The sequence below is a fragment of the Brachypodium distachyon genome, chromosome 1 (assembly GCF_000005505.3).
Source record: "Brachypodium distachyon strain Bd21 chromosome 1, Brachypodium_distachyon_v3.0, whole genome shotgun sequence".
NCBI classification, from domain to species: Eukaryota; Viridiplantae; Streptophyta; class Magnoliopsida; order Poales; family Poaceae; genus Brachypodium; species Brachypodium distachyon.
Window position 1 is genome coordinate 27,714,172 of NC_016131.3, and position 27,797 is coordinate 27,741,968.

Consider the following 27,797-nt stretch of genomic DNA (forward strand, 5'->3'; position numbering starts at 1 on the left):
GTAAAATGGAGTACAAACAGCCGTACATGATGAACATAATATAACCCTGCCCGTATATGGTCAAAAATCTATCATGCATCTTCGCATTCCGCATCTCCTAAACATCAGAGCTACCACCTCCATTCAAAATGACGCCACACAAATTCTATCACGACGTCCTTCTTAATAAAAATAAATTATTATCTTCTAATGCACACAAATTGTCAACCATAATGTAGAAAAATTGTCACTCACAACAAACACAAATAACCATGTACATCCATCCATTTTAATCAAAAACTTGCATCCTCCCTACATCTCCCATCTTCCCCACTTCAAAATCGACCTACCACATTTAATTAAAACGACCCATACAGACCTATCTCTTTGCCGTTTCTAGTGCACACAAATTGCCACCCATGATTAATATAAATTGTCGTTTCTAATGAACACAAATAAGCATGCACATATATTTTGGTCAAAAATCTATCATGCACCACCGCATCCGGCATTTCCTCCACTCCAAATTGAAGTACCAAATTCATTCAAAACAACCCCACACAAACCTTATCTCTCCGTCGTCCCTTAGTAAACACAAATTGTCATCTTTAATGCAGATAAATTACCACCTTTGATGGACATAAATTGCCACCCCTAATGCAGATAAATTGTCATATCTGATGAACATAAATTGAAACCCTAACACAGATAAATTGCCATATCTGATGAACACACATCACCACATCCTAATAAACACAAATAACCATTGTAGGTCCATTCATTTCGGTCAAAATTTAGCACACCGCCGCTTCGCACCTTTCTTCCACTCCAAATCAAGTAACCACCTCCATTTAAAATGACACCACACAAACACTATCTTTCTACCGTCCCTAATGAACACAAATTGCTCCTAATAATGCACACAAATTGTCATGCATCCATATTGAATACAAGTTGTCATTGATGATACACACAATACATCTCTAATGAACACAAATTGCCACTCATAATGCACATAAGCTGGCATTCCTATTGAACATAAATTGCCATTGATGATGCACAAAAATTGACATCTCTAATGAACACAGTTGGCACTGATGATGCACGCAAATTGTCATCCTTAGATCACGAAAAACATGTCCATACATTTTTGTCAAAAAGTAACACACACCACCATATCCCGTATCTGCTCTGTTCCGAATCGGATTACCATCGTTCAAAATGACTCCTATCTTTCGGTCCACGATCCCCTCGCGGCAACTCGGCAATCCACGGTTCACACGTATACGGGTCGTCGCCGGTGCTCCTGTACTTCCACAGGCGGGGGCTGCTGCATTGGCTCCTACATGCAGCCGTCCGTCAACGTCTGCTGCCTCCGCGTCGCCACTGAGCTCCCTGGCGTCGTGCTCTTCGTCTAGTACCGTCTTGCCCTCGAGCATCGCCTCCCCGCTGCTATCCACAGGGGCAGATTTCCTTTCCTGGCTCCGCGTCAAGGCCGAGATTGGCGACACCGAACCGTGACTCCTGGAGTTGGCCGCCTTCGCCAGGACCTTTTTCTCCGGCGACGTGCGGCGGCTAGGGCGGCTCCTGGCGGCGCGCAAAAATGAGGGCAGCACGCAGCAGCGGGGCAACGTGCGGCGGCGCGTGGCTGGGGCAGCGCGCGGCTGCGAGGAGGGGGCAGCACGAGGGGCGGCGCGCGGCTGGGGCGGCGAGGACGGGCCAGCACCCAGCACGAGGGGCAGCGGCCGCGGCTGCTGCGGCGAGGACAGGCCAGCACGAGGGGCAGCGGCGCGCGCGGCCGCGGGGACTGGGGCAGCAGGGAGGGGCAGCTCGGGGCAGGGGAGGGGGCAGCAGAAGCAGAAAAGAGACGAGGCCGCGAGAGGAAAGAGATAGCAGCGCGTCGCCCGCGGAGGACAGCCAGCGGCGGAGATCAGATTCAGATCGAGAGAGATGTGGCCACTTGGATTCTTCGGCTCTCTCGTCGCGGGGAGGCTCCTCCAGTACTCGCGCCGGATCTGCGGCCAAGCCGCCTTATTAGGATCCGCGAAGCTCCTGCACCAGCCTGTAGGTCACAAATCTCTTTATCTATTTCTATCTGCGTGTGATTAATTGGATCTCTGTACGTCCTGGTGCAGAGGAGGAACCTTGGTGACCGTGTGAGTAGATTTGGCTTCGACGACAGGTACATATGTAGAATCACGATTTGATTTTGGTGCTCGATCGATCTATCCCCAAATCGTCGGTGCATACTGCTGCATAGCACCAAGTTCGTTGGACCAGCGAATCGATTTTCACGTCCAATGCCAAATTAAGATCGCTTCAAGCGAGCCCAGCGGGCATTAATTCCTTCCTTGCCGCCAGTAGATTACAAGGATGCTTGGTGATCAAATAATAATAATAATATCTAGAACTCGAAATTAAGTTCTGAGTCCCTGTTACTGAATAGAATAGAATCCCAGTTTTTATCACAAGCATAAAAAGGTCTTTAGACCTGTTCCGAAACTATAAAAAGATCGAAAAATATAATTAGGAGAACCAATCGTTTTTTTTTCCATAACCCTCTAGACCCAAACGAAAAATAAATAAATACTAGTATAGCTTGCTGCCCCAACTCTGCTGCAAAGGTCTGGAATTTTCTGCCCATTTTAATTTTTGCAATCCTAGACCTGACCAAATCCTGAGCAAGAAAAGCAGTGCAGCAGGCTTGTATTGGGTTGTCATTGATCCTAACAGTTATCATAACTTGTGCATCCGCTCTAGTTCTAAAAGCATCCGTTCTGTCACGAAGAGCAAGCCATTGAACCCAAAATCTAGCTGCAACAGACAGCACGTCCTATAGGGCTAAATAGACAACATCGTAACTTAAGCACAAGTAAAAGGTGATGCTTTATAGCTTCGGATGTTATGGTATTAGTTGTCACTGTTTACTGTTTTGTGCTTGCCTATTAACTGCACAAGGTGCAATTTGGTTTCTATGCCCACAAGCCTTGACAAACATTGTTCAAAATGATCAAACCCAAGTCTAGGAGTAAGAGGAATATAATCTGACTGCTGTCTGCTGGGCCTTGAAAATCTTCTTATCAACCTAGCTCAAAATGATCATAACTATGTTTTGTAAAAGGACTGATATTCTGACACAGTATGATTGTATGTGATTTGCTAGTTTGTTCAGCTTGTTCAAAGCAGCATTAACAGAAGATTGTTGGTATTTCAAATCAAATAACGGAATAATAATATGGTTCAGGGAATGGGTAGTTTGTTCTAATCAATCTGATCAAATAATTATTTCCATATGAGTATGTTATTATTTTGATGGTTAACTTTAGAGGCCAAGATGGGGTTTTGCATTTTGTTTTTAGCTAACAGCTGCCGGGAGACAGTAGTAGTTGTTGTGCTGTTTCTTTCCAGATTATGCGAGTTCTGATCCTTGGTATGCAGGTTGCCCTCGCATGGTAGTGCTGTGGCGATGGGTGCCTTATCTCTCTCTATGGGAGGACTGTTGTATTTCAACAAAGAGAATGCAGAGGAGCCACTAGGTAAGAAATGAATCTGCCTGAATTTTCCAGATATCCTGCCTTGTTACCATGAACCTTTAATTTTTTTCGCTTTCTAATTAATCGCAGCCCGCAAGCTGATTCATCAGGAGGAACTCCTGGAGGAGGAAACCATTGAAGAGAAAGCTATGAAGAAGAGGTTTGAGCAGTGGATGGTCGAGAACGACCGCACGTACAAGGGCAAGGAGAAGGCGATGCGGTACGAGATTTTCAAGCGCGAAGCAGAGCTTGTCGACGAGCATAACGCAAGGCCTGGCCAGAGTACCACATGGGGGACAAACGACTTCAGTGACAGAACTGACGAGTTCCGTTCGGGTTGTGGATGTAGCTGTCGTGTTTGGGATGAAGAGGTCGATGACACTGAGTCACTGACTATAACTAAACGGCACCTGCCTGATGCATGGTAGCAACTGTCAGTGGTTCTAGCTCGTTTTCCCTGCATAGTATAAATGGGAGCGACTTTATGGGAGTGTGCTGTGATATGTATAGCTTTGTGGATTCTGCCGTCCGTACGTCTTTATGTAGTCAAGATCTGGAACTCTTTTAATTTGCATGTTCTTGAACAGCTAGCTTATATTATAGTATAGTTCTAGTTGCTGCTGTCCCCGGCAGTTTTTTCTTACTGTGCTGCGCTGAACTCTGCCGTTGAAATATACACGAAAGTAGGGAAAATTGAATAGCCCACAAAAAGAGGCAAAATCTGGAAAAGCTGGATTATGATAATCCAGCTTCACTATGCTTCACTATGATAATCCTCAATGCAATAATGTTAGGCCCACAAAGACGGCCAAAAATCCTCACTATGCTTCACTATGTTGTGAAACCTAAAAAATGGAGCAAGTGACAAAGTACTCATCAACGGAAATAATACTAGATGAGCTCCTTTATAATATGTGTCGCTAATTCAACAATTATTTACTTATATGAAGTGAGCAAGTCAACAACGTAAAATTAACTTAAATTTTGCATCAGCTGCAGGAACTGAAGTCTGCTTTTGTAAGACAAGCCAACAGCGTCATCTAAAAGCTTCACCTGCTCATGTTCCTGATGCTCTTCTCAGGTATTCATAGTGATTGTAATTTTGATTTCATATGATCATGAAGTTTGCTCTGACTTGTTTCTAAATAAAAGTAATTTAACTTCCTGAATGCGATGAGTAAGCACAGCTCAGATCACAGCAATAATTGTCACATGTACCCTTTTGATGTGTTCAGGAAACAACTATGTTTTTCGGGATATCTCATGCTTAGCACAGGCATCTGGAAAATTGCCCCGCGACACTGCTCGTGCTTCCAGTACCAAAAGTCTGGTCCCAGCTACATAGCATTTCTTCTTTGCTTCAAGAAAGGAGTAGCTTCCTTCATAGCATTTCCGCATTTCCCGTTCCACAAGTCTGGTGTCAGCTACTCCATCATCTCAAAAGGGGAGGAGCTTCCTTCATAGCATTTCTTCGTTTCCCATTCCACAAGTTGATGTTCACTGCCAAAAGTACCAAGAACTTGTCCCTCCATATGGAATTATGGATATGAATGTGCCGATTCTTGTCAGCATGTTCTAAGGTTCAGGAAAGAAATGCTTATCCCCTCTGCTCCTCTCGGTCCGAGTTCTGTGCAGATCTGCTATACTGCTCCATTTGTGACCTTACAGGTCCCAGCTGTCACACATCATTAAGCGAGTCCATTTCCACATCCTTGGCAACACATCACAGGGGCAGAAGGTTAAGGGTCTATCGTCTATGGTATCAAGCAGATGAGATATAATTCCTCCAAAAAAAAAGTGGATGAGATATATGCTTACCAAGGGATTAGATGCGCTCATGTTACGGAACCATGAACGCAAGAGGTACACGTCCAGTACCTTCTGTGTGCAGAACCTTGCTCTTGAATCATCCAATTCAGCCCAGCACCTCAATTAAAGGTCCCATGCCCTCAGCAGCCAGATAGTAGAGCAGGGCAGAAGACAATCATACCTCACAACATGCCTGCATTAAACAGAACACTTGAATATGGCCATTTTGGTATCTTCTTTTTCAATAACTAGAGCATGCCTTCCAAGGGTTACAAACTAATAGGACTACTGTTTAAGATGTAAACCAGAACAGGTAAAGTAGGATAGGATTAAAATTGATATGAAATGTCAATCTGTACTAACCTTGCTTTTCAAGAGCTGCCTTGGTAATTCAGTGTGAGCAGAGCACAGGTCATTCCAACCCAACACCAAGTGTGGCTTGTGAAATCCTAGGCTCTTTTTGTTGCTACAACTCATTAGAGTCAATACTTGGAATTATTTTCTTCAGTAGGCCGAATGATGATGCCGGCATACAGCATTCTTCAGGGTACTGCAGTAGCTCATTCTCTAGAACAGCAAAAGCATCGGCAAAAGCCTGCCATGGACATGAGCAAACTGTAAGAGTTATTAATCTGCATTTGTCGCACATTATACGATCATAAGTCAATCAGAATAGCACATAGTTCTAGTACTGTGCAAAGACTAAATCATCAAAACCAAGACTCCCAAGTCAGCAGTTCGCATAACCCCATAAAATGGCACTACATCCATGACTCCAAAAGTTCTAGACAGCAAAAGATGCATTCAATCAGTTCACAAAATAGAATTTGAACTAACCTTGATGCATTGGTGGATCCGGAAACAATTCCGGCCCACATTGTTAGCAGGGCAAAGAGGATCATCAATGTGAATTGGATCAATGCTGTAAATTCAGTAAAATGAAACATTACCATAAGCAGAAGGTTACATAATGCATTACTGACATTAACTTTTATTACCTGTGTCCTCTTTCTCGGTTCAAATAAATCCCACTTCCTTGGATGGAAATACGCATATGGCGTGGATCAAACACATTCCTGTCGTCCAGAATGTTTGACATCCATTAGATATCAGATGCACACCAATATTTACTTTAAAGGGGAGTTAGTGATGTTGGTGTCACAGCCCCATCCCCTATCTCCCCAAAAATATCTCATGTGGTGTAACACCTTCCACCCAAAATAATCTAACGCCAGTTTAAAAAGAAAAAAAATCACGCCAGTTAAAAAATCATGATGCAAAACAAACGACACAAAAATCTCACACCATGCAAAACAAAAGACTCTCTATCTCGTTTAAAATGCCTAAGACCCACTCCAGACCTAACCGCGTGAAGATCACGACGCCTCTGAAGATACCACCTTCGTCTTATATGCATACAGGTTTGCATATGTTGTTTGTGTATGTTTGATGCTCTCTTCCGTGACAAATTTGTCAAATTAGTCGCTTTGTATTTACCGTAGCAACGGGCATTTAGCTAGTGTTACACTAATTAGCTGTTCCAGAAGGGAAATCATACATGACTACACGAGGGGACTGCAGGCTGCTGTCATTCAGGCACATTTTATGCAGTTGTCTGTATATTGCATACTTGTCTTTTTCCTTATGTGTGAAACAATAAAGTGTTCAGAATGTACTTACCCAAAAAAGTACAGGAAATCCATCAAAAGGCTGCCAAGATTCTGCCAACAAAACAACCGAAATGTAGCGTCAGTGACAGTTGAGTTCACAAGGTATGGAAACTTTTGACTTATTAAGAGACAGCTGACCAAATGGTATTACTAGAATGTTAAACTTAATGATGGCCAAATATCTACACATATGAAAGCTCATTGCATGATACAGAACAAAATGTCTCATAGGAACAGGATACAAAAAATAAAGACAAAAATAGTATAGATTCCACCCGAGCTGTGTTATTCAAGATTTGCAACTTACTTGGTTCATAGGCCGGCCAAGATGATGTTCATGCTGAAGAAACCGAATGATTAACAGCACCTGCAAAAGATATTTAAAAAATGTAGTTCTTTCACAGGTCCTCTCAAGAGTCAGGATAACAATTTTGATAGCAGGGGGAAAATGCATCAGTTAAATGTTATTAATAAATACAAATGATTAACAGCACCTGCAAAGGATATTTAAAAATGAAGTTCTTTCACAGGTCCTCTCAAGAGACAGGATAAAATTTTGATGGCAGGGGAAAAATGTATCAGTTAAAATGTTATTAATAAATACATATGCGAAAGAAAGACCAGGTGGTAAGCTTCAACTATGTTATTTAAAGATGCTGGAATGTAAGAAAATAGAAGTTAACTGGGAATCATGCATGGTCTGCTTTTATACATACATAACTAGTCATTGTAAGAAATAAATTATCTATTTATCTGACTGGAAGATTTATTCAAGACAAAATATCAAAACTACCAATAGTACAGAACTGTGATCAACCCACTAAAGTTAAGTTGAAACTTTTAGTTCATTAACTCGGAAGCAACAATCTGGAGAGTACGTAGATAAACATAAGTTTACAATCTCACTCGTTGATACCGAAGAAGTTATCCAGGGAAATAAACCTTAAGAGCCATACATTGCCACCAAAGGAATCACAGGACTATTATGAACAGCTACATACCAAACAGTAAGAGCTTAGACCACCCGAATATGGGTGGTCCAAACTCCGGTCAGCCAAGAACTTCTTCAGAATCAAAGCAAGGGGTAAAGCCGCAGGAAATTGCTGTGTCAGCTCACAAACCTGTAGAGATAACAACATAAGGACTAAATAGATGGAGAAACTTGGATCTCTAATTCTAGTCATGAAATTTTCTCATTCATGTCTTTAAGCATAATAGCCTGGGTGCCAAATCATGTGGTAGTGCCACATCAAGTTAGATAGTTCCATGTTCAGCCTACCAAACATCTAGCTAGCTGCACATCCATGCTTGTGGTTGGGGAAACAAAGCAGGTCATGGTGGTATGCAAGGCTAGTATGCTACATACGACAAATAACCTAAAACCTCATGACTGTTGTCTCTTACCTTCTTTTGTTCTGAGTTGAACAATAGTCATGGCATCATTAAGAAAAAACACAAGTAACACCATTATCTCATCCTTAGGATCATTTGAGAACACATGTATAAGAAATTAAGCAACAAGGCCAAAACCTACTTCTTTGAAGAGAACATGGAATGATAATTCAAACTGCATCAACGATTGACATGATGGCATCTAAGTATGGCAATAAGTTTATGTGTAAATCATATATACAGCCTACAATTTGAATTATAATAACGCTCAGACATAAATTATTGCAATATTACGTACGAGTCGCAACAAAAGAATCAATAACTAGCACAGATATGTAAGTCAATATTCTATGCATTTGAGAGGCAAATGTCAAATAAGACTTAATCCATGTTATATTAATTAATGTATGTATGTTTATTACATGATCATGCAGTGATTATGGCTAATTGTTCAAAGTAGTGAATGCCAGATACAATCATACAGGTTGATTTTCTGTTACCATGGACTGAAAATAATAATACAATACTAGAAAATTATAAAAAGCATTTCAGGAACAAAATCATTGCATGAAGACTAAATTTATAACTAACAAATGGAAGCAAAGAGGAACTTGTTTTATTTAAAATATCCAGGTAGATGGTAAGCTTCCGATTTTACCAACTCGGTAGTCTGGAGTCCTGTGTGTGATGGTGATTTGAAACTTATATCAAGACGAATTGACTTCACAGCATCGCAATCATCCTTATTCATTTTTGAGCCCATAAGTGTGTTGCTGCCTTCTGAACTAGAGTTATCAGAACGAGGGGGGCTCGCTTGCTCTGCAAGCACATTGACTGAATTGTCTTGTGAGCTATCCAGAACAGAAGAGTACTCAATTGACATATTTGTGTCACAAGGCACTTGTGCCACAAGCATGATCACAGGTATCTGCAAATTTAAGTGATAAAAGAATAAGGAAAATAAAAAACAGCTGGCGAAAATTAATGGTGCTTATGACTTACTGCTGTGTTTTCAACCGTTTTGAGGGAATCACTCCTAACCCAGTCCTGGTTTCCAAGACACCTTGCCGCATGCTAAACAAACACAAAAACAAAAACAAAAACAAAAACAAAAGGACCTGCAAACATCAGCTTTATTTTTCTTTTTGAATATTTACATCCTAAGGAATCATGCTTATGCAGTTACACACATAATATATTAAGACAAATTAGTCTAAATAAACAGCTAAACACCAAAGATCAGTAGGTTACCATGCCGCAATTATAGACAACAAGAAGACTACTTAAAATTGAAGAAATCCAAAACATGACTGCCGCAACTTAGAAGACATAGAACAGAAAAAAAGATTCAGTACTTCACTTATTTCCTTGGATAATTCTAACAGGAATTTCTCTCGTATAAAATCAACCGTTAACATCTCCATATCTGTTCAGACAAACTTGATGTTCAAATAGTGAAAAACCTATCAGCCAACACGCATTACCTGGAGGCATGTTTCCTTGATACCATTCCGGCCTTCCAAAATTCCAGCTTCTTTAATAGGTTCCTGAAAACAGCTACAACTTAGTTTTCATGGTAGTATCACGAAGACAACTGCATTTGGGAGCTGCCGTGTTATACACTGCTGATGGTCATCCAACTCACCAGATTTCGAACTGGGGGAAGAGAAACCACAAGATCTACATCACTAGTTGGAAGAGCCAAACCGGTGGCATTTGAGCCAAATAGATTTGTACGGGAGCGAGGCCAGAGAACTTGCAAGCACCGTGTGACTCTTTTGACAGCCCAGTTTATATAGGGCTTCGTCACCAGATTTCCAGCAGCAACCTTGCAAGTATTACGACTAGAATCAACATCTACCAGAGGGGAAATTTCACGGTCTCAAACTAAGCACGTCATGAAGTTACTTGGCATCAGAGTAATGATTAAAGATCCCATAACACATACATGAAGGTTGTGATGCAAAAGGCAGGAGACAGGGGGGATACCTGCTTACAGAATTGATCGATCTCTTCGTGTAGAGCATTGAGCATCAAAGAGAGGGAAGCCTTTGGAGATGAACAATTTGACATATCAGGTGGCTGCAGAGGAACTGCAACATCTGGCTGCAAAAACATATGTCAGGAAGGCATAAGAGCAGCATAAACAATACTCATCTGATACAAGAATGGAAATTACTCCCTCACATGTTGATCACGAGAAAGCTGTGAAATCTTAACAAGGTGGTCCTGCAAGACAGTATCCTCAATTGATTGTACCAGTGTACCAGCATAAGTGCCTTTATTTACCCATGAAGGCCATACTACTTCAGGACCATCCAAGCAAAACTGAGCCCTATTGAAAATTTTGTCGTCAGAAAACAAACTTCTCATCCCCCAATGCCTCGGACTTGAGCTGCCGGATCTAACAATTGGGAATCCACGTTTTCTTGACTCTCCAACAGGAGAAGGTGGGGGTGGCCGAGGCATGCGAGGAACACTAAGTACCACTGGTGATGGAGGCCTTCTTACAACAGGTATATCCCTCCTTGTCGAAGACACACATGGGCTCCTGTGATCATGACCGCCCCTAAAGTCAGATCTTGATAACCTTCGTGATATATTAGGAACAACTATTGGCCGTAGCATTGCATATGGTAATGTATCTCCCTTCACTATTTCACTGACACTAGATGGACTCCTTGCAGCCGAAGTAGTCTTATCTTCAGGACTGTCTTGTGTGGAAGATGAAGAATGCAAAGCTTCATTGTTGATGTCATTCCCTACCATTGAGTGACAAACAGGCTGAGTGGAAGGATCGGAAGTTTCATTTTGGGAGCAGGATGGAGTGGATGGTGGTGATGATGCACCAGCATTATATGCTGATGGAATCCCAACACCTAGATCGTCCACAACTCGACTAACATCTGCCTCATGCCAAGCCCAAGCACTGTCATCTGAACTAAGTGACGGCGGCCTAGAAAAGCCTGTTCCGGCATGTTCTGCAGGACTCCAATACATCACACCTCCACCAAAATATTGATTAATATCTCTTCCAGAAACTGCACGGCCATCTGATTCTTCTTCAGAACACCAATAGCTTTCAGTATCATCCCCAACATCTGATGTATTTCTTGGGTCACTGTCAGCAAAATATTTCCTATCTTTTTCACTGCAAAAGCCACCTCTTTGCATTAGTTGAGCAGGAAACCCAGGCCAAGCAGAAGATTGCATCTGTGGGGCATACACTGGATCATAACTTAAAGCAGCATTTTGACTCAACTTACCATAACCCCTGAAAACAGGAGGCCAGTCAAAACTTAAGGGCACTGCTAGAGAAGATAACATTTGATTGCATCCGGATTCAATTGGTGGGCTTCTCAACTGATGGTTCGTAGGAAGAAAAGGCTGGTCAAATTGTGTAGGCCATCTGTAACCTATGTCCAGATGTAACCTGTCCGCTGCGGCAGGGCGCTGTTGTATTTCAGGGGATACAAAATGAGGTGCTACACTAGGCCACTCGTATGATGTTCCTCCCAGTAGATTCCTTTTGAATACATAATATTCACCTCCACCGTTCTTCATTACTGTGCCATTGTCGTTTATAGCACTTTGGAGTATGTTGGCAGGAATGACTGGTGGTAAAACTTTGTCAGTTGTCACTACAGAGTTATGAAACTTATGATCCATGTGTTTCTCGTATCCTGTAGTGACACCAGGAGCAAGTTCAGGCAAAGCTCCCTGTGTTATATTACAGCAAGTCATGTCCTGTGTAGATCCTACCAAGGAGTCAGTAGAGTCTCTGCATTGATTACCAGATAATCCATTATCACTTCTGGATGGTAAACATGAAGACGGTTGGACCGTGGATTCATTTTGACTACTGTGAGATGGGACCTGCTCGTTCATACTGAAGGTATCAGGTTTTTGTGCACACTGATAATAGTCTGTAGTTATTACACCAAGTTTATCTTCCATCTTTTTGCTGCTTCTAATGTCTTTTCCTTCAGTTCCATCAAAGGTACTTGAAGAGTCAGAGCAACTCACTGCTTCAGGGATATCACTCCTGGAAGACCTGACATAGGATGGGACAAGAGGTGGTGCGTCTAATGCTTCAGCAGAATTATGCAAGCCTTCTGTGGCAACATGAGGAACAACTGTCTTTAATTTGCCAGATACAGAGTTCTCGGCTCTGACCAGATCCGATCGTTTTGTTTTCCCTTTACGTTTGTTTTTCTTTTTGCTGCACTGACTGTTGCATTCACCAAACAAGATAGCTTGCTCCTAAAATATGTAGTATGTCACTCGTAAGTCGTAATTCATGGCTTAACGAACAAAAAATTGGATTTTGCAAAAGTATGCTTACCACCTTTGGTCTTTGTGCAATTTCCTTGCAAGGAGGATCTTCGGAAGCAGGCTCAATAGTGGTGTCTCCAACAGATAGAGTCCGCTGGTTTGACTTTGACACAACCCTGGAATTCTGACTTTCTGTGCTACTGCATCCATTGTCCTGGAAAGAAGTCCTTAAGTCAACTAGTTAATTTGCTTGGTAAAGCATAGAGTCTTTGCCTACATCAAAATTATAGGAAACGTATCACGAATGAGCTATACCTTCGCTGACTTAGAAGATGCTGTTAGCTTTTTCAAGCTACTACTGGACTTCTTTTTTCCTTTTCGAGAACCTCCACTTGACCTTTCAACAGCTTTCTTTTTGGGGGTATTTGATGTTCCATCCCCAATGAGTTCCAGATTTATACTTTCCGTTGAAACCACCATGAGAAGTCTTCGTAATCTCAACAGTATATGGTCAGCAACAGTACCAGCTGACATTAATGAAGTGAGAAAGATTGCGTCACCACCACAGTAAGTAATATTGCTCTTTAAACACGCTATCTCCTGAACCAGTAGCAATCTTTTTAATTCTTTAGCAAAAGTAGACTTCTTTTTACAAGAGAGAATGCTTGTGACATCGGTGCAACCAGGTCGTCTCTTTCTGAAAAAGGACTGCCTTGTACTTCCATAAAAACTGTCTCCAACCAATGATCCTGATTCACCTAGGCATAAACAGAACTTGTCGCTTAAAGCAACATCTGTCTCTTCACCAATCTCATTGGCCTGCAAACTTGAGCTATTAGTATGTTACTTTCATGTGGTTGACACATGGTAACTTGCTCAGATCAACTGCACAGTGCACACGAAGTTCAGTGATTCTCTTCCCAAGCATTATCAGTATGTAAAACAATCCCGCATGTGGTGGCACATAGTAGCTATTTGTGTACACGGTGTCAGCATGGCCGGTCAACATAAGCAATTCATATTTTCAGGATAACAATGTGTTCAGTTAACAGTTAAGTAAAACACTCTACATACATTAAAAAAACAGATAAACTCTTGTCAATCAGCATGCATCTGATGACCCAAGAAAGACAGGCAAGTCAATACAGGAGAATGAGAATTTTCACATAAGCTAGAGGAGAATTGCAGGTACACACATGAAGTCAAACAGGTCAAAAGTAAACTACTTGTATTAAAGCTATTGTAGTAACTATTATTAAGAACACTCCTATAAAGAATTAAATGGCATGCAAAGCAGTTGACTCAAGAAGGTATCAAAGTCGTTTACAATTAAGGACAAGTTTGTAATCTGATCTTCAGTTTCTCCAACCTTGCAAGAATAACATGAAAAATTCCCGAATGCAATGATTGTTGAACACTGTGTGGACTGTGGAGCTTAGTAATTGACAAACACATGCACATTTCAGCAAACAACAACAATTGCCAAATAGTTTAATCATGTCAATGCACCTATTTCAGCAGTTACTTTTTCTCCTCCACACGTACATTAAATAACATCAATGTTTCACGTGATTTTCCAAACAATGTAAAGCATAACTAAGTATTGATCTGACTAAATATATTGATGAATCATGAATTCACTCTTCTTTTCCAGATAATAATACAATCTTACAACCCATCCGTCACTGGATGTAGGAGCTTTCCTTAACAGAATGCTACACAACAAAATTATGGACCCGTGAGCAGTACCTCTGCCCCCTCCATGTCATTTTCTAATTATGGTTTTTAGCCTACTAGATTTCCGTTGCCCATTTTTGCTTAAAACTGGACCTATGCGCACAGAAGCTAACACTAGCGTGCGAAAAGCCAAACTGCTAGCACTCCCTTTCCCAGGAAATAAGTACATACCATTCAGCTAGTTTTCGAACAATTGATTTTACGAATAGGAAGAAAATAAGTGAACATCATTGCCATGTAACTTCATAACCTTTTCCCTTTATAGACCTCTATTCATTTTGTATTTCCTTTTTCACAATGCAGCAACAACAAGCGATAGAGAAAATACATCATATCCATTTGCTTCTACCACCACAAAAAACCCAAAAAATAAATTACTCGCTTATAAATCCTAGACAAATGTTTCAAAAAATATTCATTTAAATAGGAAGTACTTTGATTAAAACCATGCCAAAGAAACGAAAGGAATTGCAGCAGGCAGCATTGTCTCAAAACTTTTCTACTTTGCATATACAAACTAGGCCTAAAACTAAATGCATACAACTGAGACATGCAGATGCAGCGGATCTTCGTAGCCATGAATGAAACTCGTTTCCAAATGCAGAAAGAGAAGGCATATTACCAGCGCTATTGCACCCTTCCCAAAGAAGGCTCCCATGATCCTGACTCTCACCGGCAGCTCCAGTCTCATCCACCAATCCACATACCCCTTCTCCCTCCAGAATGTGTTTGATGCCAACCCAGCTTTGTCCTTCACAGACTTCCCAACCCTGACGGCCTTCTTCCCTCCACCTCCACCTCCCCCAGCCGCCGCCGCCCACGACATCCGCAGCGCGATCTCCACCCAATTGGCCACAAACTCCTCGATCACGTAGTACCCCTTGGCCTTGAGCCACGGCAGCTCGGGGAACTCCTCGCACGCCAAGGCGGCCAGGTCGACCTCGCCGTCGCCGCAGCGGAGGAACCTCCCGCCCGAGATCTCGTCCATGGCCGCGACGAAGGCGTCGAGGTCGGCCAGGAGGGCCTCGGCGACCGTGATCGCATCGGGGCGCGGCGACGCGGGGGAGGAGGCGAAGAGGAGTGCGCTGGAGAAGAGGAGCTCGTGCGCGCGGGAGGCGGCGGCCGCGCGCGCGAGGAGGCCGCGGGAGAGCCGCGAGAGGACGGTGGGCTCCGGCGAGGCGAGGACGAAGAAGGAGGAGTGGCCGCGGAGGCGGAGGCGGCGGAGCATGTCGAGGAGCGCCCCGGAAGCCGCGGGCGGGAGGAGGGAGGTGCAGGCCGCGGCGCGGGAGGCCGGCGGGAGGGAGGCGAGCCACCGGAGGATCGCGGCGCGCGGGGAGGAGGATGGGGAGGAGGAGGAGGAGGAGGAGGAGGAGGCGGGGCTAGGGTTTGAGGCGTGGTAGTGGGAGAGGTGCGCGGTGAGGGCGTCGACGAGCTGCTGCGTGGTGCGCGGCGAAGCGGAGGCGGAGGCGAAGGCCATGGCAATCGGAGGCGCGGGGGCCGGGGGGTGTTTCGGTGGCTGGTCGGAACTCGGAAAATGGGGGAGGAGCCGAAGCCGAGCCACCACTTGCGACTTGCGAGATGTGTTTATTTTTGCCGAGACGGGGCTATTCTGATTTTGTCCTTTTTGGTCCTTGTGAGTTGTGATGACACACGTATGACGTAACCATGCCATTTCTTCCTAAATTCAAAACCAAGTGTAATTCCTATGCTACGTTTGCGTGCTACGGGGTATAAATTAACTTCACGTGTGAATTCTAAATTTAAGAGTGATGTTTAATTATTCATGATTTATTAGGGTTCCGACAATAATGATGGTAGGTCTAGTAAAGCCCTACGAAAATGAGGGTGGAGGCAGGAGGAGGTTCTATCTTGTGCACACAAGTTCGAGCCACAACCATTGTACCCAAGTTTAAAAATACTCGATCCGTCTTTAAACATAGAGGAAGTCGCATTGGCAGCCCATCAATTTGGTAGGCGAGCACATCTTAGTCCAATATCTTGAAAACAAATCATAAGTACACCTAAACTTGGCTCGCGGTCATGCCTGACGTTGTTTAGCATAATCCTGATGATGTGGCGCGCGGGATACTTTCTTTTTTTTTAGCATGTTTACTTTTGCAAATCCACACCTGAGGAGGAGTTTCTTCTTTCCCAACTCCAAGCCCAAATTCCCCTTCCGAGCAGCCGCCGCCGATGATCAGCACCTCATGTTCGTCTCAGATTCGTCGCAGCAGTGGGGTGGGAGATGAGGAGTCATTTGGTACCGCTGAATTGAAAGGAGCAAGACGGGAAGGGTTGTTGTGAAAAAATAGTTGCCATGTGCTGTTGTATGGCATCCAGGAGAGAGAAAAGGTTGGAGAGGAAATTGGAAAAATTTCAAGTCGTGAACATGGAAAAAAAATTCCCACACGCCACGTCATTGAAATTATGCTCAAAAACGTCATTTGGACCTAAAGTGTGCCCACGAGCAATAAGGGCACTGACGATTGGTTTTCAAGTTTTTTGGACTAAAGTGTGCCTGACTGCCTAGTTGTTGGATCTCCGATGAAATTTGCTCCTAAATATAAGATGGAGTTTGACTTGGAACAAAATTAGAACATCCTATATTTGGAAACGGAGGTGGTACTTGTTAAAAGTTGTCACAATTCTGAAATTTGTTGACAGCACAAATACTACATATATCTACCACGCCACAATATTTGACATCCAAATTTGGGTATGTCATAACGTATTTTATCTTCTTTTTTATTTCTGGAGTTCTAGGTTGAATTTGGAAGTGGAAATTTGTAGCATGGTAGATTTATGGTGTGTCAAAGTACTTAATTGTTTTCAGAATTTTTGACCAGAGCAAGTATTTCCAAGCTTGAGTGCACTGGTTTGCATCACCAAAAATATGTTTTGATAATGTAAACGGATCCAATTCTATTTTCCTAGAGCCACAAGAATCGTTGAAGGACCAAAATTTCCAGGTCACGAGAGAATTGCACCCCGCTCCCACTGCCTAGACATCTGGTCTCAAACATTTACCCCCTCCTACGGTCCTACCATTTTCCCTTTTAGAGCGCTCACAGCTCACTGCATGGGAAGTTAGAAAGTTCTCAGCGTAAACTCCTTCCATGTAATTACATTTTATATTAACCACGAGTAAGTTACATGTGGTGCACCAAAAAAAATCCGGCGAGTGAAGTAGAATTAGTTTACACCAAGAATCGAAAATATGAACATCTTACAACAACAAATTCCAAACCCTATAAAGCTACGCGGATTCAGACCGGGACAGCTGCCTGTGGTGCTGGAGGAACCTGGTTCTCGACGGGGATCTCCGTGAACTCAGAAAGGATCGCCCGGAACTCGTCACCACTCAATGTCTCCTTTTCGAGGAGCACCTCTACGATCTTGTCCATGGCCACACGGTTCTCCCTGATTTGTTTCAAAGCGATCTCGTAGGCCCGATCCGACAACTCCTTCACAGCTGAATCGATGTCCAGCGCGAGCTTCTCAGACATGGAGTTCCTCGCCATCATTCTCATGATGACATCCCCGCTCTGCGATGCGTCCATCAGAGACCATGGGCCAATCTCGGACATGCCAAATGTAACCACCATCTGCAAAAGCATCGTGGTCAGTACAATCGGCAACGAGGGTGGTTTGAGCCCAGATGTTTAGACAAATTAGAAGCATCTCCAGCACATGAACATGCAGCATACAAAAGGAGTATACCTGCTTGGCTAAGCCGGTGATCTGCTGCAAGTCACCGGCAGCTCCAGTGGTGACCTCAGGCTCACCAAATATGATCTCCTCAGCAGCTCTACCTCCAAGGCCGCCAACAATTCTGGCAAATAGTTGCTGCCTAGAGATGAGCGTCGGGTCATCCATTGGAATGAACCAGGTGAGCCCACGAGCTTGACCCCTTGGAACTAAGGTAACCTTTTGGACGGGGTCATGGCCAGGCGTCAAAGTTCTGCAAAGAGTAACATTTTCAGATATGAATCAGCTTGTCAGAAACTTGACATGGAAGTAATAAACAAAGAACAGACGGATACCTAAAGCCACAAGCATACAACATTGTTTTGAGGAAAATTATGTACAAAAAAGCCTCTTAATACACCCAACTGATGGGTGGTACATGCAAAAGGAGGTTGGAGAATCTTTGCTAGAGTAAATGCTCTGCAGTCCCACCAGACCATTTCAGACCATATGAATATGTTCATGTACCTTAGGAATAGTTTTTAAATGCACTAGAGGAGATGCTGAGAAATCTATCAAATCCTAATATAACCCAATTCTAATGTGGTGTCAATAAAATAGGAGATTAACAGAGATGAGATTATCTCTTACCCGCAGACTGCATGCCCAACTTCATGGTAAGCAACAAGGCTTTTGCTCTTCCCATCTGTCATGACAGTTCCTTCCATACCAGCCACTATTCTATCAATGGAATCATCAATCTCTTTTGAGGAAATTCCTGTCCTCCCACGTCGGCCTGCTAATATGGCTGCTTCATTCAGAAGATTTGCCAAGTCTGCTCCACTAAATCCAGGTGTCCTCATTGCTATGACCTCAAGAGAAACATCGGGATCAAATTTCTTGTTGCTACCATGTACCTTTAGAATCTCTGTCCTTCCACGTACATCAGGAACATCAACACTCACCTGTGGAACAAGTTACATGGTATACAAAAAAGTTAAGGAAGGTCTTGAATATTTTAAAACAGGTTTTAGATGATTCTAACTTTTAAGATACTGGAAAATATAACTCAACCTCTGAACTACATGTATCAAGTTACAAGCACCTGAGAAGTGAGAACTTCAATAAAGGCAGAAGAAATGAGATAAATACTGTAGCAGGAACATTTTCCTTAATTTAGTTGCAGTGGTATGAAAATACAAATAGAATCCAAACAGATGTTAACCTTTAGAAAAGAGCGGGTAGAAACTAACCTGTCTGTCAAAACGTCCAGGTCTAAGTAAAGCAGAGTCCAAGATGTCAGCCCTGTTGGTGGCAGCAACAACAATTATTCCAGTGTTACCCTCAAACCCATCCATCTCAGTCAATAGCTGATTGAGTGTTTGCTCCCTTTCATCATTCCCACCACCAATACCTGTTCCTCTTTGCCTTCCAACAGCATCAATTTCATCAACAAATACTATGCAGGGAGCATTCTCCTTGGCCTTCTTGAAAAGATCACGAACCCGGGAGGCACCAACACCAACAAACATCTCCACAAACTCAGATCCCGATATTGAAAAAAATGGCACTCCGGCTTCTCCTGCAATTGCCTTGGCAAGCAAAGTCTTACCAGTTCCAGGAGGACCAATAAGTAGCACGCCCTTAGGAATGCGAGCACCGACAGCGGTGAACCTCTCTGGTTTCTTCAAGAACTCGACCACTTCCATGAAGTCTTGCTTTGCTTCATCGACACCAGCAACATCATCAAATGTAACACCGGTGTTGGGTTCCATCTGAAACTTGGCTTTAGATTGACCGAAACCAAGGGGAAAACCAGGACCATTAGGTCCACCCATACCACCTGATCCTCTTCTCGACAGCAAAAACAGACCACCAATAAGGATAAGCGGGAAGGCCAAATTTCCGATAAGGTTGAACAGAAGGGAACCGGACTCCTCCTGGTTGTTGTGTGCAGCAAAATCAATATTCTTCTCCCTCAACTTCTGAAGAAGCTCCTGGCTTAGACCAGGAAGTTGCACACGAACTCTCTGCACGCGATTGCCGAGCTCAGGAGAAATAGCCTCTACAATAGCAATGGTCCCATTCTCGAACAAATCAACTTTCTTCACTCTGTCCTTGTCAAGGTACTCAAGGAACCTCGAGTAAGACATCCTCGAGGAAGAAACGCCTTGGTCATCAGCGAGAGCTTTCTTAGCACCCAACAAGGCAGGCAACCCAACTCCTCCGAGCGCAAGCTTCAGGAACTTCCTTTTAGCATCACTAGTCTTGTGCTCAAGGGAGGCAGTCACAGACACTGGCCTCTGTGAAACGCCAACTGAAGGAAGCGCGGCGAAGGGAAGCACCCCTTTCGCTGCAAGGCTCATGGATGGCGGTGCCATCTTTGCTCACTGGGAAGAAGAAAAAAAACATTAATCAGCTAGAGAAACAGTTGCCAGCTTGTATGCAAAGCAAAACAAACTAGTATCAGCCACGTGTTTTCCTTAGGTTAATGCTTTATATCATCGATTCAATACAACTGAATCTACCACTGCTACCAGCAAAATTCCCAGTATCATGACAAAATCATATGCCAGAAAAACCTTTTGTCTAGAACAAATCACAAACAATATAAATATCTATGTACAGAGGTGTGATCAACCAAATAAGAGCAAATGATTCAAAGCAACATCTCGTCTTAAGAAGTATACAAGGAGATCCAACTAGCTACAAGTGACACAGCAAACAATCCACATCCCTTTCTCATCAAACCAGACAACTAAAGCCAGCAGCAGCCTAGAATCTGAACAGCGACCATCACTACACCTCTAGCTCGTCGCAGCTTCTACCTCCCAACTGACTCGATAATCCAAGCGGACTGCCCTCAGCCCCTTACTAACCTCCCTAGATTAGCTCCAAGCTTAAAACACCCAATAATGAACAGCACCCAAATTCGAACTTGCTGAAGCACATACATATGCGCACAGAAATATACTCCAGCTCCAGAAACGGAATTTCCCAGGCTACTGAACATCCCTAGCAACAGAATCAGTAGAACGAGAAGCACAAATTCACGCACCTGTGCGGATCGGGGACGGAAAAGAGAGGGACGGTGTGAGGGGAAGGCAGGAGCGGACTGTAGTGTATAAGTAGCGGGACACTAGCGATGGGCGCAGATTTTTCTCCTCCTCCGCTTCGTCCGCTTGTGCTGCCGCGGCCGACCACTGACTGACTGTCCTCCGGTGGGACGCGTAGGCGGTTGCGTGGGGATTTCGGGGAGAGGAGCAGGAGAGGGATGGGAAGGGGACGACGTGGGCGGCTCTGCGCCCACAGCGTCGATAAGGAAGAGATGAGCCCACATCGACGTAAACGGCCCCAGCCCAGGGTGAAAAACATACTTTCTGATCCAAGTGAAATCACCAAAGGAAAAGCAAGAAATCCGTTTGTTTTCTCGTGGCCATTCTCTCCGGCCTCGTGGCTCAACTCTTTGCACTCACGCAACAACTTTGACTCGTGTCTCTGAAAAGAAAAAGAAAAGACACTTGGATTCCTGGAAAAGTACAAGACTTGACCTATGAATATTGTGGTTAAAAATTGTTTTTATTTACATGTAACGCAAATAGTGTACTGGAAATGGTAAGAAATTCCTCCGTTTCACGGTTCAGTGCACAGTTCAGCAACCACGAAAAAATAAGACAGTGATTCAAAATTCCTCGACTAGGCATTGTTCAACTCACTGACAGGGTCCAGGTGTAATATGTTATCCTCGCTTCTTCTTTTTTTAAGCTCGTACTATGTTATTTTCTGTATATGCAAACGGTACAGTTACACAACTTACAGGGCAAAGCTCACCGTCACCAAAGGGAGAAAAGAGAAAGGAATTGAAGCAACGTTTACAGGAGCAAATGCTCAGGATGTGGAGGTGCTCCAGGATGTGCACTCTGAGTCTCTCATGCATGCTTTTACAGAACTATGATTTGCAAGATGTGGGCAAAAGACGCCACGGCAACCAACATTGCTTTACTACTCTAACGGGATGCGCCGGATCTTGCAGACTAGATTTGCAGTCGGGAGATCGAGCTGGCTTCCGCCGTCGGATTTGATCAGGCCACGGACCTGGTCTCTGGGGGTCGAGATGCAGGTGTGGAAGGTGGAGAGGAACGGAGGGATCGGCATTGACAACGCAGAAAGGACGTTGTTCAGGTACTCAATGTCCGCGGCGAGCTGCTGGGCGCCTCGGTCCGTGATGTAGTGGATCCCACGCAGCTGCTCCATGAACAAAGCGGTAGCACCCTCGGCAACCTGAGATGTGGAAACAGAGATCAAGAGCAAGAACTGGAATTTCCGGCATGTTTAAATTCAACGCATCTGATTTGGTGCTATGTGATTATGATAAGATTATTGAGGGGATTCTATAGTTCCATTCAAATTTGATGCGCATACTCTAGATGGTCCATTCTTCCCTACATAATTTGCAAAAAAAAAAAAACATTTAACTATTTAAGCATGATCCTACTAACAGGGTGTGGCTGATGGACAATCTTTTTAAAGATGATAAATCTAGATCACCTGACTTCAAATATCTCCCTTACCTTAAATATCCACTCCGTAGCAAAGAACTGAGCCTCATCGTTGCCAGCCTCACTGCCTGAGATGCCTTCAGCAAGTGGCTCCAACTGCTGTGGTAAAGTGAGGAGATACTCCCCCACACTGGTCACATATGCTTGTGGGTAAGCACTGAAGCTTGGAAGAGGAAGACCACCCTGTTCCTCCACTGATGACCAGATTGGGAGGCGAGAAATCTCACTGAGACGCTGCCGGACTTTAGATATCAGCACGTCGTAAACAAGCTCATTTACTGTGTCTGAGAAGGCCGCAACTCTTTGAGACGTGACGGGAAGAGCGTGAAACCTTGGATCTTTTGACTGTGCAACAGAAATGATTTCCTTTAAATGAACAGGGGATGAAGGAAAAAGAAGTTATATGTGCAGGAAACAAGTTCACAGTTGAAAAACTTTTTGCAATTGAACAGGGTTAGGGTTTAGGGTTTTATTAGAATCTCTTGCTTCACAGCAAATTACCACAGTTGAAAAACTGTAGGATTTTATTAGAATCTCTTGCTTCAATCGCAAAAAGTTTTTCAACTGTGAAGCAAGAGATTCTAATAAAATCCTACAGTTTTACTCCACATACGTTTGAATTCGGGCTGCTCAAGCAAATATGGACTCGCTCATGATTATTTAGCATAAATATTTTATCAAACACAGAAATCCTTCATTTGCTATAAATGGGCATATGCTTGGTCAGCCCACAATAAAATGCAACCTGGACTGCCTGATCAAATGTCAAATACCTCTGGCCTTCAAGTGTTACCAAAATACTGTGAGCAGTGTTTATTTAGCAAATTCAATTTAGTGATGACTGCAGAACATGCATCATTTTGCAAATTCTGTTACTAGCTAATCAGATGCACAGTTTCTGTCAGAGAGACAAATGACAACTCCTGTGTTGTAACACTAAATGCAACAAGTTATAAAACCATAGAACTTACTTGTTCTAGTACAGAGAAGAGTTTCTTAGATTTGTCCGGTAGATTTGTGAGACGGATGGCTGCAATATCAAGTGCTGCCCTCCCACCTACAGGCACTCCCGGATTCTCATCAGCAGTCCCTGCAGGTGATTTATCCAGGCTAGAGCCAAATCCGGAAAGAGAAAAGTTTGTTCCAATCCTGGCAAGAGTAGCCCTTAAAGAAGCTTCGAAAACTGAGGTTCTGCTAGTTAAGCAGTCAGCAACTGTAAGAACCTGCAGAGCACCCTGGACAATAGACCATTCTTCCTCTTCAGAAACATCCACCAATCTTGGTGCTTCCCTTTTCTCTATTCCTGCATCTTTTTTTGAGGCATCACTATGTGCGGTATTATCAAGCCCACATACCATCCTCAGGGACTTCAAAGTTTCTTGCAGATTAGATATGTACTGCAGCATAATGTCGTCAAGAGCCAGTACCAATTCATCTGCCTCTGAACCACCAGTGAGACTAATGCATCTCTCAACAGCTGCTTCGAGAAGTACTATCATCTGCGGGATGGATTCCTCCATTCTACGGACAGCTTCACTTAGCTCTATTCCCTGTGCACCTACGCCACGAGGAATAGCCCCACGGATATCTATACCTGCCATTGCAGCAGAAAGTACAGCACGTTCCATCTGCCCGTACCTACATGACATGAAAAATAGTATGCAGAACCAATTGCTTAGCATTCATAAATTTAGCAAAAATGAGTTGTTGTAAATACAACAAGTAACAAGATGCACATTTTTTTTGTATTTATTGTTTTTACCTCACTTTGAAGGTTTCATACGGGGAATAAATAGCTTTCAATGTATTCAACAAAATTCCAAGATCTGATTCTGAAAATAAGTGTTGAATGTTCCTAGCAAAAGTGCCAGTCATGTTGTGCAGTTCGATTAGTGCAACAAGATGTTTATTCTGCAACTTGGTACTTTTTGGTAAATCGCCCGATAAAACATCCAGTACACCTGGATGAAGAGAAAATAAATCAATTTGAGGAACAAAACTAAGTATTCATCAGCAACAAACAAGCAAAAACTATTAAGTTGACAAATAAACATACAGATATGCAATGCATACCTTTTGCAACAGATCTGGTTTCAGGAACAGCATCTCCAGTTGCTATGTTAACACGGGACACAAAGCTTGAATTTAACTCACTCATGGCCTCAACAAGTACTTTCGGCACTAGTGATCTGTATTCTTCAGGGAATGCGGTCAAGCACCTGTGAGTATTAAGCATTTAGAACATCTACAGTTTAAATATCGAGTTTTACTGGGCAAATGAAGTGTTTATTGTGCAGCCCAAAGATAGCCAAAAACTGCTGGCATAACCTGGCTTCTGTTCAACTAATTTACCCGGACAAGTATATGTTAGTTCAGAACAAAAGGAAACAGGATTCCATGGACATACCACTTCCATTCTTGTTCAAGATAAAGTAGTGTCTCATCATAGAAACTTGGCAGCCAGCTTGAGAATGAGACACTACTTAAGCTTTCACCACCACGCTTCTCCATCTCTACCCTGTGCGCTCTTTGCTTCAGGTCAAATTCTTCCCATAGTTTCTTTAGAGGCTTGACATGGATCTTAGTGTATTGCACCTCCAATGACTTAAACCTCCCAATACGTGTCAATATACCATGAAGATCTTGCACAGCATCAACCTTCCAATCAAAATTGCACAGAAAGGAGTCTACATAAAACAAAGATGTTTCTGTAGTGTTAACATAAGTGAGCTAAGTTGTTGAGATAGAAACCTTGCGGTTTGAAAGGGCATCCAATAAACGAGGCTGAACCATTTCATCAAGCCTTTCTTCCAATACTTCGAGCTGCTTTCTCACGTTAGCGAATTCTGCAACCTGAAAACAACATTTTATAAGCTACATGAACCAGTACTGTATATACGCTAGATGAGCAGGGGGGGGGGGGGGGGGGGGGGGCAGAGAGTACAATACCTCACCAACTGCTGACAAGCAATGTCTCATGGTTGCCAGCGTTTCTGCAGCTTTCGGAAGATCGCCACTTGAGAACACGTCCTCAACGCTTTGGCTCAACTGAGCTAGCCCAGCTGCATCCTGTTGTTCCATCCAACGATCTCTTACAACTATTAGATAAGAACACATCATGGAGTAAAACAGGTACTCCAGTGCCATGGTCCACATCCGTTTACCTGCAATGTTGCATATGCGGCTTCCATCCGTTGTTTCACGGTATCAATTCGTGCTAACGCAGTTATGGACTCGGCAGATGAGCCCTCAGCCTGGTTGGAGAAATCATCACCAATACTTGGTTAAAAGAACATTTCAAGCTGGAACTGGGTGCCAAGTTTATTTATGATACATGAATCTCATCAGCATATACTTTCTGATTCTTCATTAGAAATAAGGAACCAATCATTCCAAAGAATCAAGCATGAGTCAAATCCAATTGTATTCCACAAAGGTAAAAAAAGCGTTAGAGAAAGAGAAATGTTAACAATGCAGTAAGAAATACACACTGGGAGAAGAACTCTAGTTCTATGTTGCATTTCTTTCTACTCCCTCCGATACATAATAAGTGTCTTGGATCTAGTACAAAGCTGTACTAACTTTGAACTAAATCCAAGACACTTATTATGGATCGGAGGGAGTACAAAGATGTTATAGTTTATATGGACATCAGCTCTGAATTTGGGAGTTTGCATGTACCTTATACAGTATAATAAAGGTTTTTATTAGCCATGATCTATAAGTACATGACAAGGTAGCATCCCACGCTGATACAATTTGCAACTCAAGTACCAAAATCTAGTTGGGTTTTAGTAAACGCAGCAAAATTACAAGATACAGTTCCAAATAATAACAGAGGAGGCAGTGCAACACCAAATCCAAAGGTCAAAAAGGATCAAATTGAAGTTTCAAATGGGAATGTGGCAGTATTCTGTGTAATGCTATCTATGCTATGTTGTGCTGTGTACAAGGTAAGCACACACGGATAAACAAAACTGGCATGAGTTGGTACAGAATTTGAGATCCAGATCAAACTGAAAACACGGTAGTGATAGCAGAGAACGAACTATGAGCATGAACGAATCAAATTAAATTCTGCTGAAACTGAATCATGGTATGTGAATTTTAGCACATTTGCACCGACAAACTACTCCGCGTCCCCTCCAAATGCATCTCGATTTCGTGATAATACATTTTTTCTTCTTCTGAAAGACGGTTTCGCGATAATACATGCTGCTGGGCGTGTGAGATCCAGATCCAATAAGGAACCGGGGTGGTGGTGGGGAAGAGCAGGGCACCTGGGAGAGGGACTGGAGGACGGAAGCCACGTGGGAGCGGAGCGCGACGGCGTCGTCGCGGAGCCGGAGCGCGTCGCGGCAGGCGAGCGGGACGCGGCGGAGCGCGTCGGCGCTGTCCCGCTCGAGCGCGGCCCCGGCGTCGTCGACCGCGGCGCGGAGCCGCTCCTCGGCGTCGGCGAGGAAGCGGTCGAGCGTCTCCGACGGGTGCCGCGCGTCCAGCGCCGCGTTGATCCACCGCTTCGGGTCGAACCCGTCCGCCCCGAACTCCGACGCGTCTACCACCACCATTTTTTGCCCCCGCGCTGAGATGCGCTACCCGCGGGTTTCTCGCTGGTGTCCTTCCTCTTCTTCCTCCTCCCCGTCGGCGGCGGCTCGTCGGAGATTTGGGCCGCTCTAGAGTTAAGAAAGGTTGCTGTGCTACTCGCCTCCTCGTCTCCCCGGCTGCTCACTTGCCACAGAAGTAACGATCACCACCATGGCATGGGGACAGGTCATTTGATGGATTACTGGAGTTCATGGGGAAAACGGCTTCAGTAATACCGTCTTCGCTTGAATTGTTCGTAATGTACTGTATTCCGTTTTTCCTTCTGGGAAAGCGGTCTGTATAGAAACTAGAAAGGCGTATTCGTTTAGATGCTCCTTTTGCCTCTTCCTTATGATATACTCCGGCCATTACATATTTCTTGTCTGAAATTTGCTTAATAATGAATGTCTATTACTGTACTAAAAAGTGTCTAGATATATGTAATATTTCGATAAGAATTATGAAACAGAAGGAGTACCAAATGTTGGAATTTATGTGGTCCAGGCCACTATTAATTTATAGTCCAATAAATTCTTGAAAAAATCTCAAAGGCCCATGTTAACCCATTCATG

General features: G+C 43.5%; 4 protein-coding genes across 7 annotated transcripts; 1 reads left to right on the forward strand and 3 right to left on the reverse strand.

Moving 5' to 3' along the window:
• Positions 1-1,274: 1,274 nt before the first annotated feature.
• On the forward strand, positions 1,275-4,155 carry LOC100843827. 2 transcript variants are annotated; one of them, XM_010242259.3, is made up of 4 exons: positions 1,275-2,043; positions 2,115-2,161; positions 3,436-3,515; positions 3,603-4,155. In XM_010242259.3, the coding sequence occupies exons 1-4, from the start codon at positions 1,930-1,932 to the stop codon at positions 3,938-3,940; spliced, it is 579 nt and encodes a 192-aa protein (XP_010240561.1). In that variant the 5' UTR covers positions 1,275-1,929; the 3' UTR covers positions 3,941-4,155. The 2 variants fall into 2 exon arrangements, with proteins under 2 accessions (XP_010240561.1, XP_003560437.1); XM_003560389.4 differs by having other exon boundaries at positions 1,277-2,043; positions 3,418-3,515.
• A 398-nt stretch (positions 4,156-4,553) lies between these two features.
• LOC100844132 lies at positions 4,554-15,960 on the reverse strand. 3 transcript variants are annotated; one of them, XM_014896651.2, is made up of 17 exons: positions 15,018-15,960; positions 12,974-13,477; positions 12,729-12,872; positions 10,571-12,646; positions 10,373-10,489; positions 10,029-10,211; positions 9,868-9,930; positions 9,386-9,457; positions 9,042-9,311; positions 7,898-8,112; positions 7,299-7,358; positions 7,002-7,042; positions 6,320-6,397; positions 6,159-6,243; positions 5,685-5,916; positions 5,331-5,514; positions 4,554-5,223 (listed from the first exon to the last, which is right to left on the reverse strand). In XM_014896651.2, the coding sequence occupies exons 1-10, from the start codon at positions 15,870-15,872 to the stop codon at positions 7,975-7,977; spliced, it is 4,422 nt and encodes a 1,473-aa protein (XP_014752137.1). In that variant the 5' UTR covers positions 15,873-15,960; the 3' UTR covers positions 4,554-5,223; positions 5,331-5,514; positions 5,685-5,916; positions 6,159-6,243; positions 6,320-6,397; positions 7,002-7,042; positions 7,299-7,358; positions 7,898-7,974. The 3 variants fall into 3 exon arrangements, with proteins under 3 accessions (XP_014752137.1, XP_014752136.1, XP_010240565.2); XM_014896650.2 differs by having other exon boundaries at positions 7,993-8,112; positions 12,732-12,872; positions 15,018-15,958; XM_010242263.3 differs by having other exon boundaries at positions 7,993-8,112; positions 15,018-15,958.
• Positions 15,961-17,493: 1,533 nt separating this feature from the next.
• On the reverse strand, positions 17,494-21,415 carry LOC100832622 (ATP-dependent zinc metalloprotease FTSH 2, chloroplastic). Its single transcript, XM_010242266.2, has 5 exons — positions 21,141-21,415; positions 19,336-20,472; positions 18,734-19,047; positions 18,116-18,356; positions 17,494-18,000 (listed from the first exon to the last, which is right to left on the reverse strand). The coding sequence occupies exons 2-5, from the start codon at positions 20,461-20,463 to the stop codon at positions 17,662-17,664; spliced, it is 2,022 nt and encodes a 673-aa protein (XP_010240568.1). The 5' UTR covers positions 20,464-20,472; positions 21,141-21,415; the 3' UTR covers positions 17,494-17,661.
• A 395-nt stretch (positions 21,416-21,810) lies between these two features.
• Positions 21,811-27,409, reverse strand: LOC100832310 (conserved oligomeric Golgi complex subunit 7). The gene is made up of 10 exons (XM_014896652.2): positions 26,922-27,409; positions 25,806-25,895; positions 25,591-25,710; positions 25,393-25,494; positions 25,049-25,299; positions 24,715-24,860; positions 24,404-24,602; positions 23,613-24,279; positions 22,654-22,986; positions 21,811-22,363 (listed from the first exon to the last, which is right to left on the reverse strand). The coding sequence occupies exons 1-10, from the start codon at positions 27,207-27,209 to the stop codon at positions 22,085-22,087; spliced, it is 2,475 nt and encodes an 824-aa protein (XP_014752138.1). The 5' UTR covers positions 27,210-27,409; the 3' UTR covers positions 21,811-22,084.
• Positions 27,410-27,797: the final 388 nt, after the last annotated feature.

What these genes read in the sequence shown, in the direction of transcription:
- LOC100843827 (XM_003560389.4), top strand. Translation starts at nt 1,930, where the DNA reads ATGTGGCCACTTGGATTCTTCGGCTCTCTCGTCGCGGGGAGGCTCCTC. An exon ending in CGAAGCTCCTGCACCAGCCT is followed by an intron (nt 2,044 to 2,114) that starts GTAGGTCACAAA and finishes GTCCTGGTGCAG; the next exon opens with AGGAGGAACCTTGGTGACCG. An exon ending in AGATTTGGCTTCGACGACAG is followed by an intron (nt 2,162 to 3,417) that starts GTACATATGTAG and finishes CTTGGTATGCAG; the next exon opens with GTTGCCCTCGCATGGTAGTG.
- LOC100844132 (XM_010242263.3), bottom strand. Translation starts at nt 15,872, where the DNA reads ATGGCCTTCGCCTCCGCCTCCGCTTCGCCGCGCACCACGCAGCAGCTC. An exon ending in CATCTTCTAAGTCAGCGAAG is followed by an intron (nt 12,873 to 12,973) that starts GTATAGCTCATT and finishes ACTTCTTTCCAG; the next exon opens with GACAATGGATGCAGTAGCAC. An exon ending in TTGGCCGGCCTATGAACCAA is followed by an intron (nt 7,043 to 7,298) that starts GTAAGTTGCAAA and finishes TTTTGTTGGCAG; the next exon opens with AATCTTGGCAGCCTTTTGAT.
- LOC100832622 (XM_010242266.2), bottom strand. Translation starts at nt 20,463, where the DNA reads ATGGCACCGCCATCCATGAGCCTTGCAGCGAAAGGGGTGCTTCCCTTC. An exon ending in CTGGACGTTTTGACAGACAG is followed by an intron (nt 19,048 to 19,335) that starts GTTAGTTTCTAC and finishes CTTGTTCCACAG; the next exon opens with GTGAGTGTTGATGTTCCTGA. An exon ending in TCACCGGCTTAGCCAAGCAG is followed by an intron (nt 18,001 to 18,115) that starts GTATACTCCTTT and finishes ATGCTTTTGCAG; the next exon opens with ATGGTGGTTACATTTGGCAT.
- LOC100832310 (XM_014896652.2), bottom strand. Translation starts at nt 27,209, where the DNA reads ATGGTGGTGGTAGACGCGTCGGAGTTCGGGGCGGACGGGTTCGACCCG. An exon ending in CCGCATATGCAACATTGCAG is followed by an intron (nt 25,711 to 25,805) that starts GTAAACGGATGT and finishes ATGGAACAACAG; the next exon opens with GATGCAGCTGGGCTAGCTCA. An exon ending in GCTTGTCAGCAGTTGGTGAG is followed by an intron (nt 25,495 to 25,590) that starts GTATTGTACTCT and finishes TGTTGTTTTCAG; the next exon opens with GTTGCAGAATTCGCTAACGT.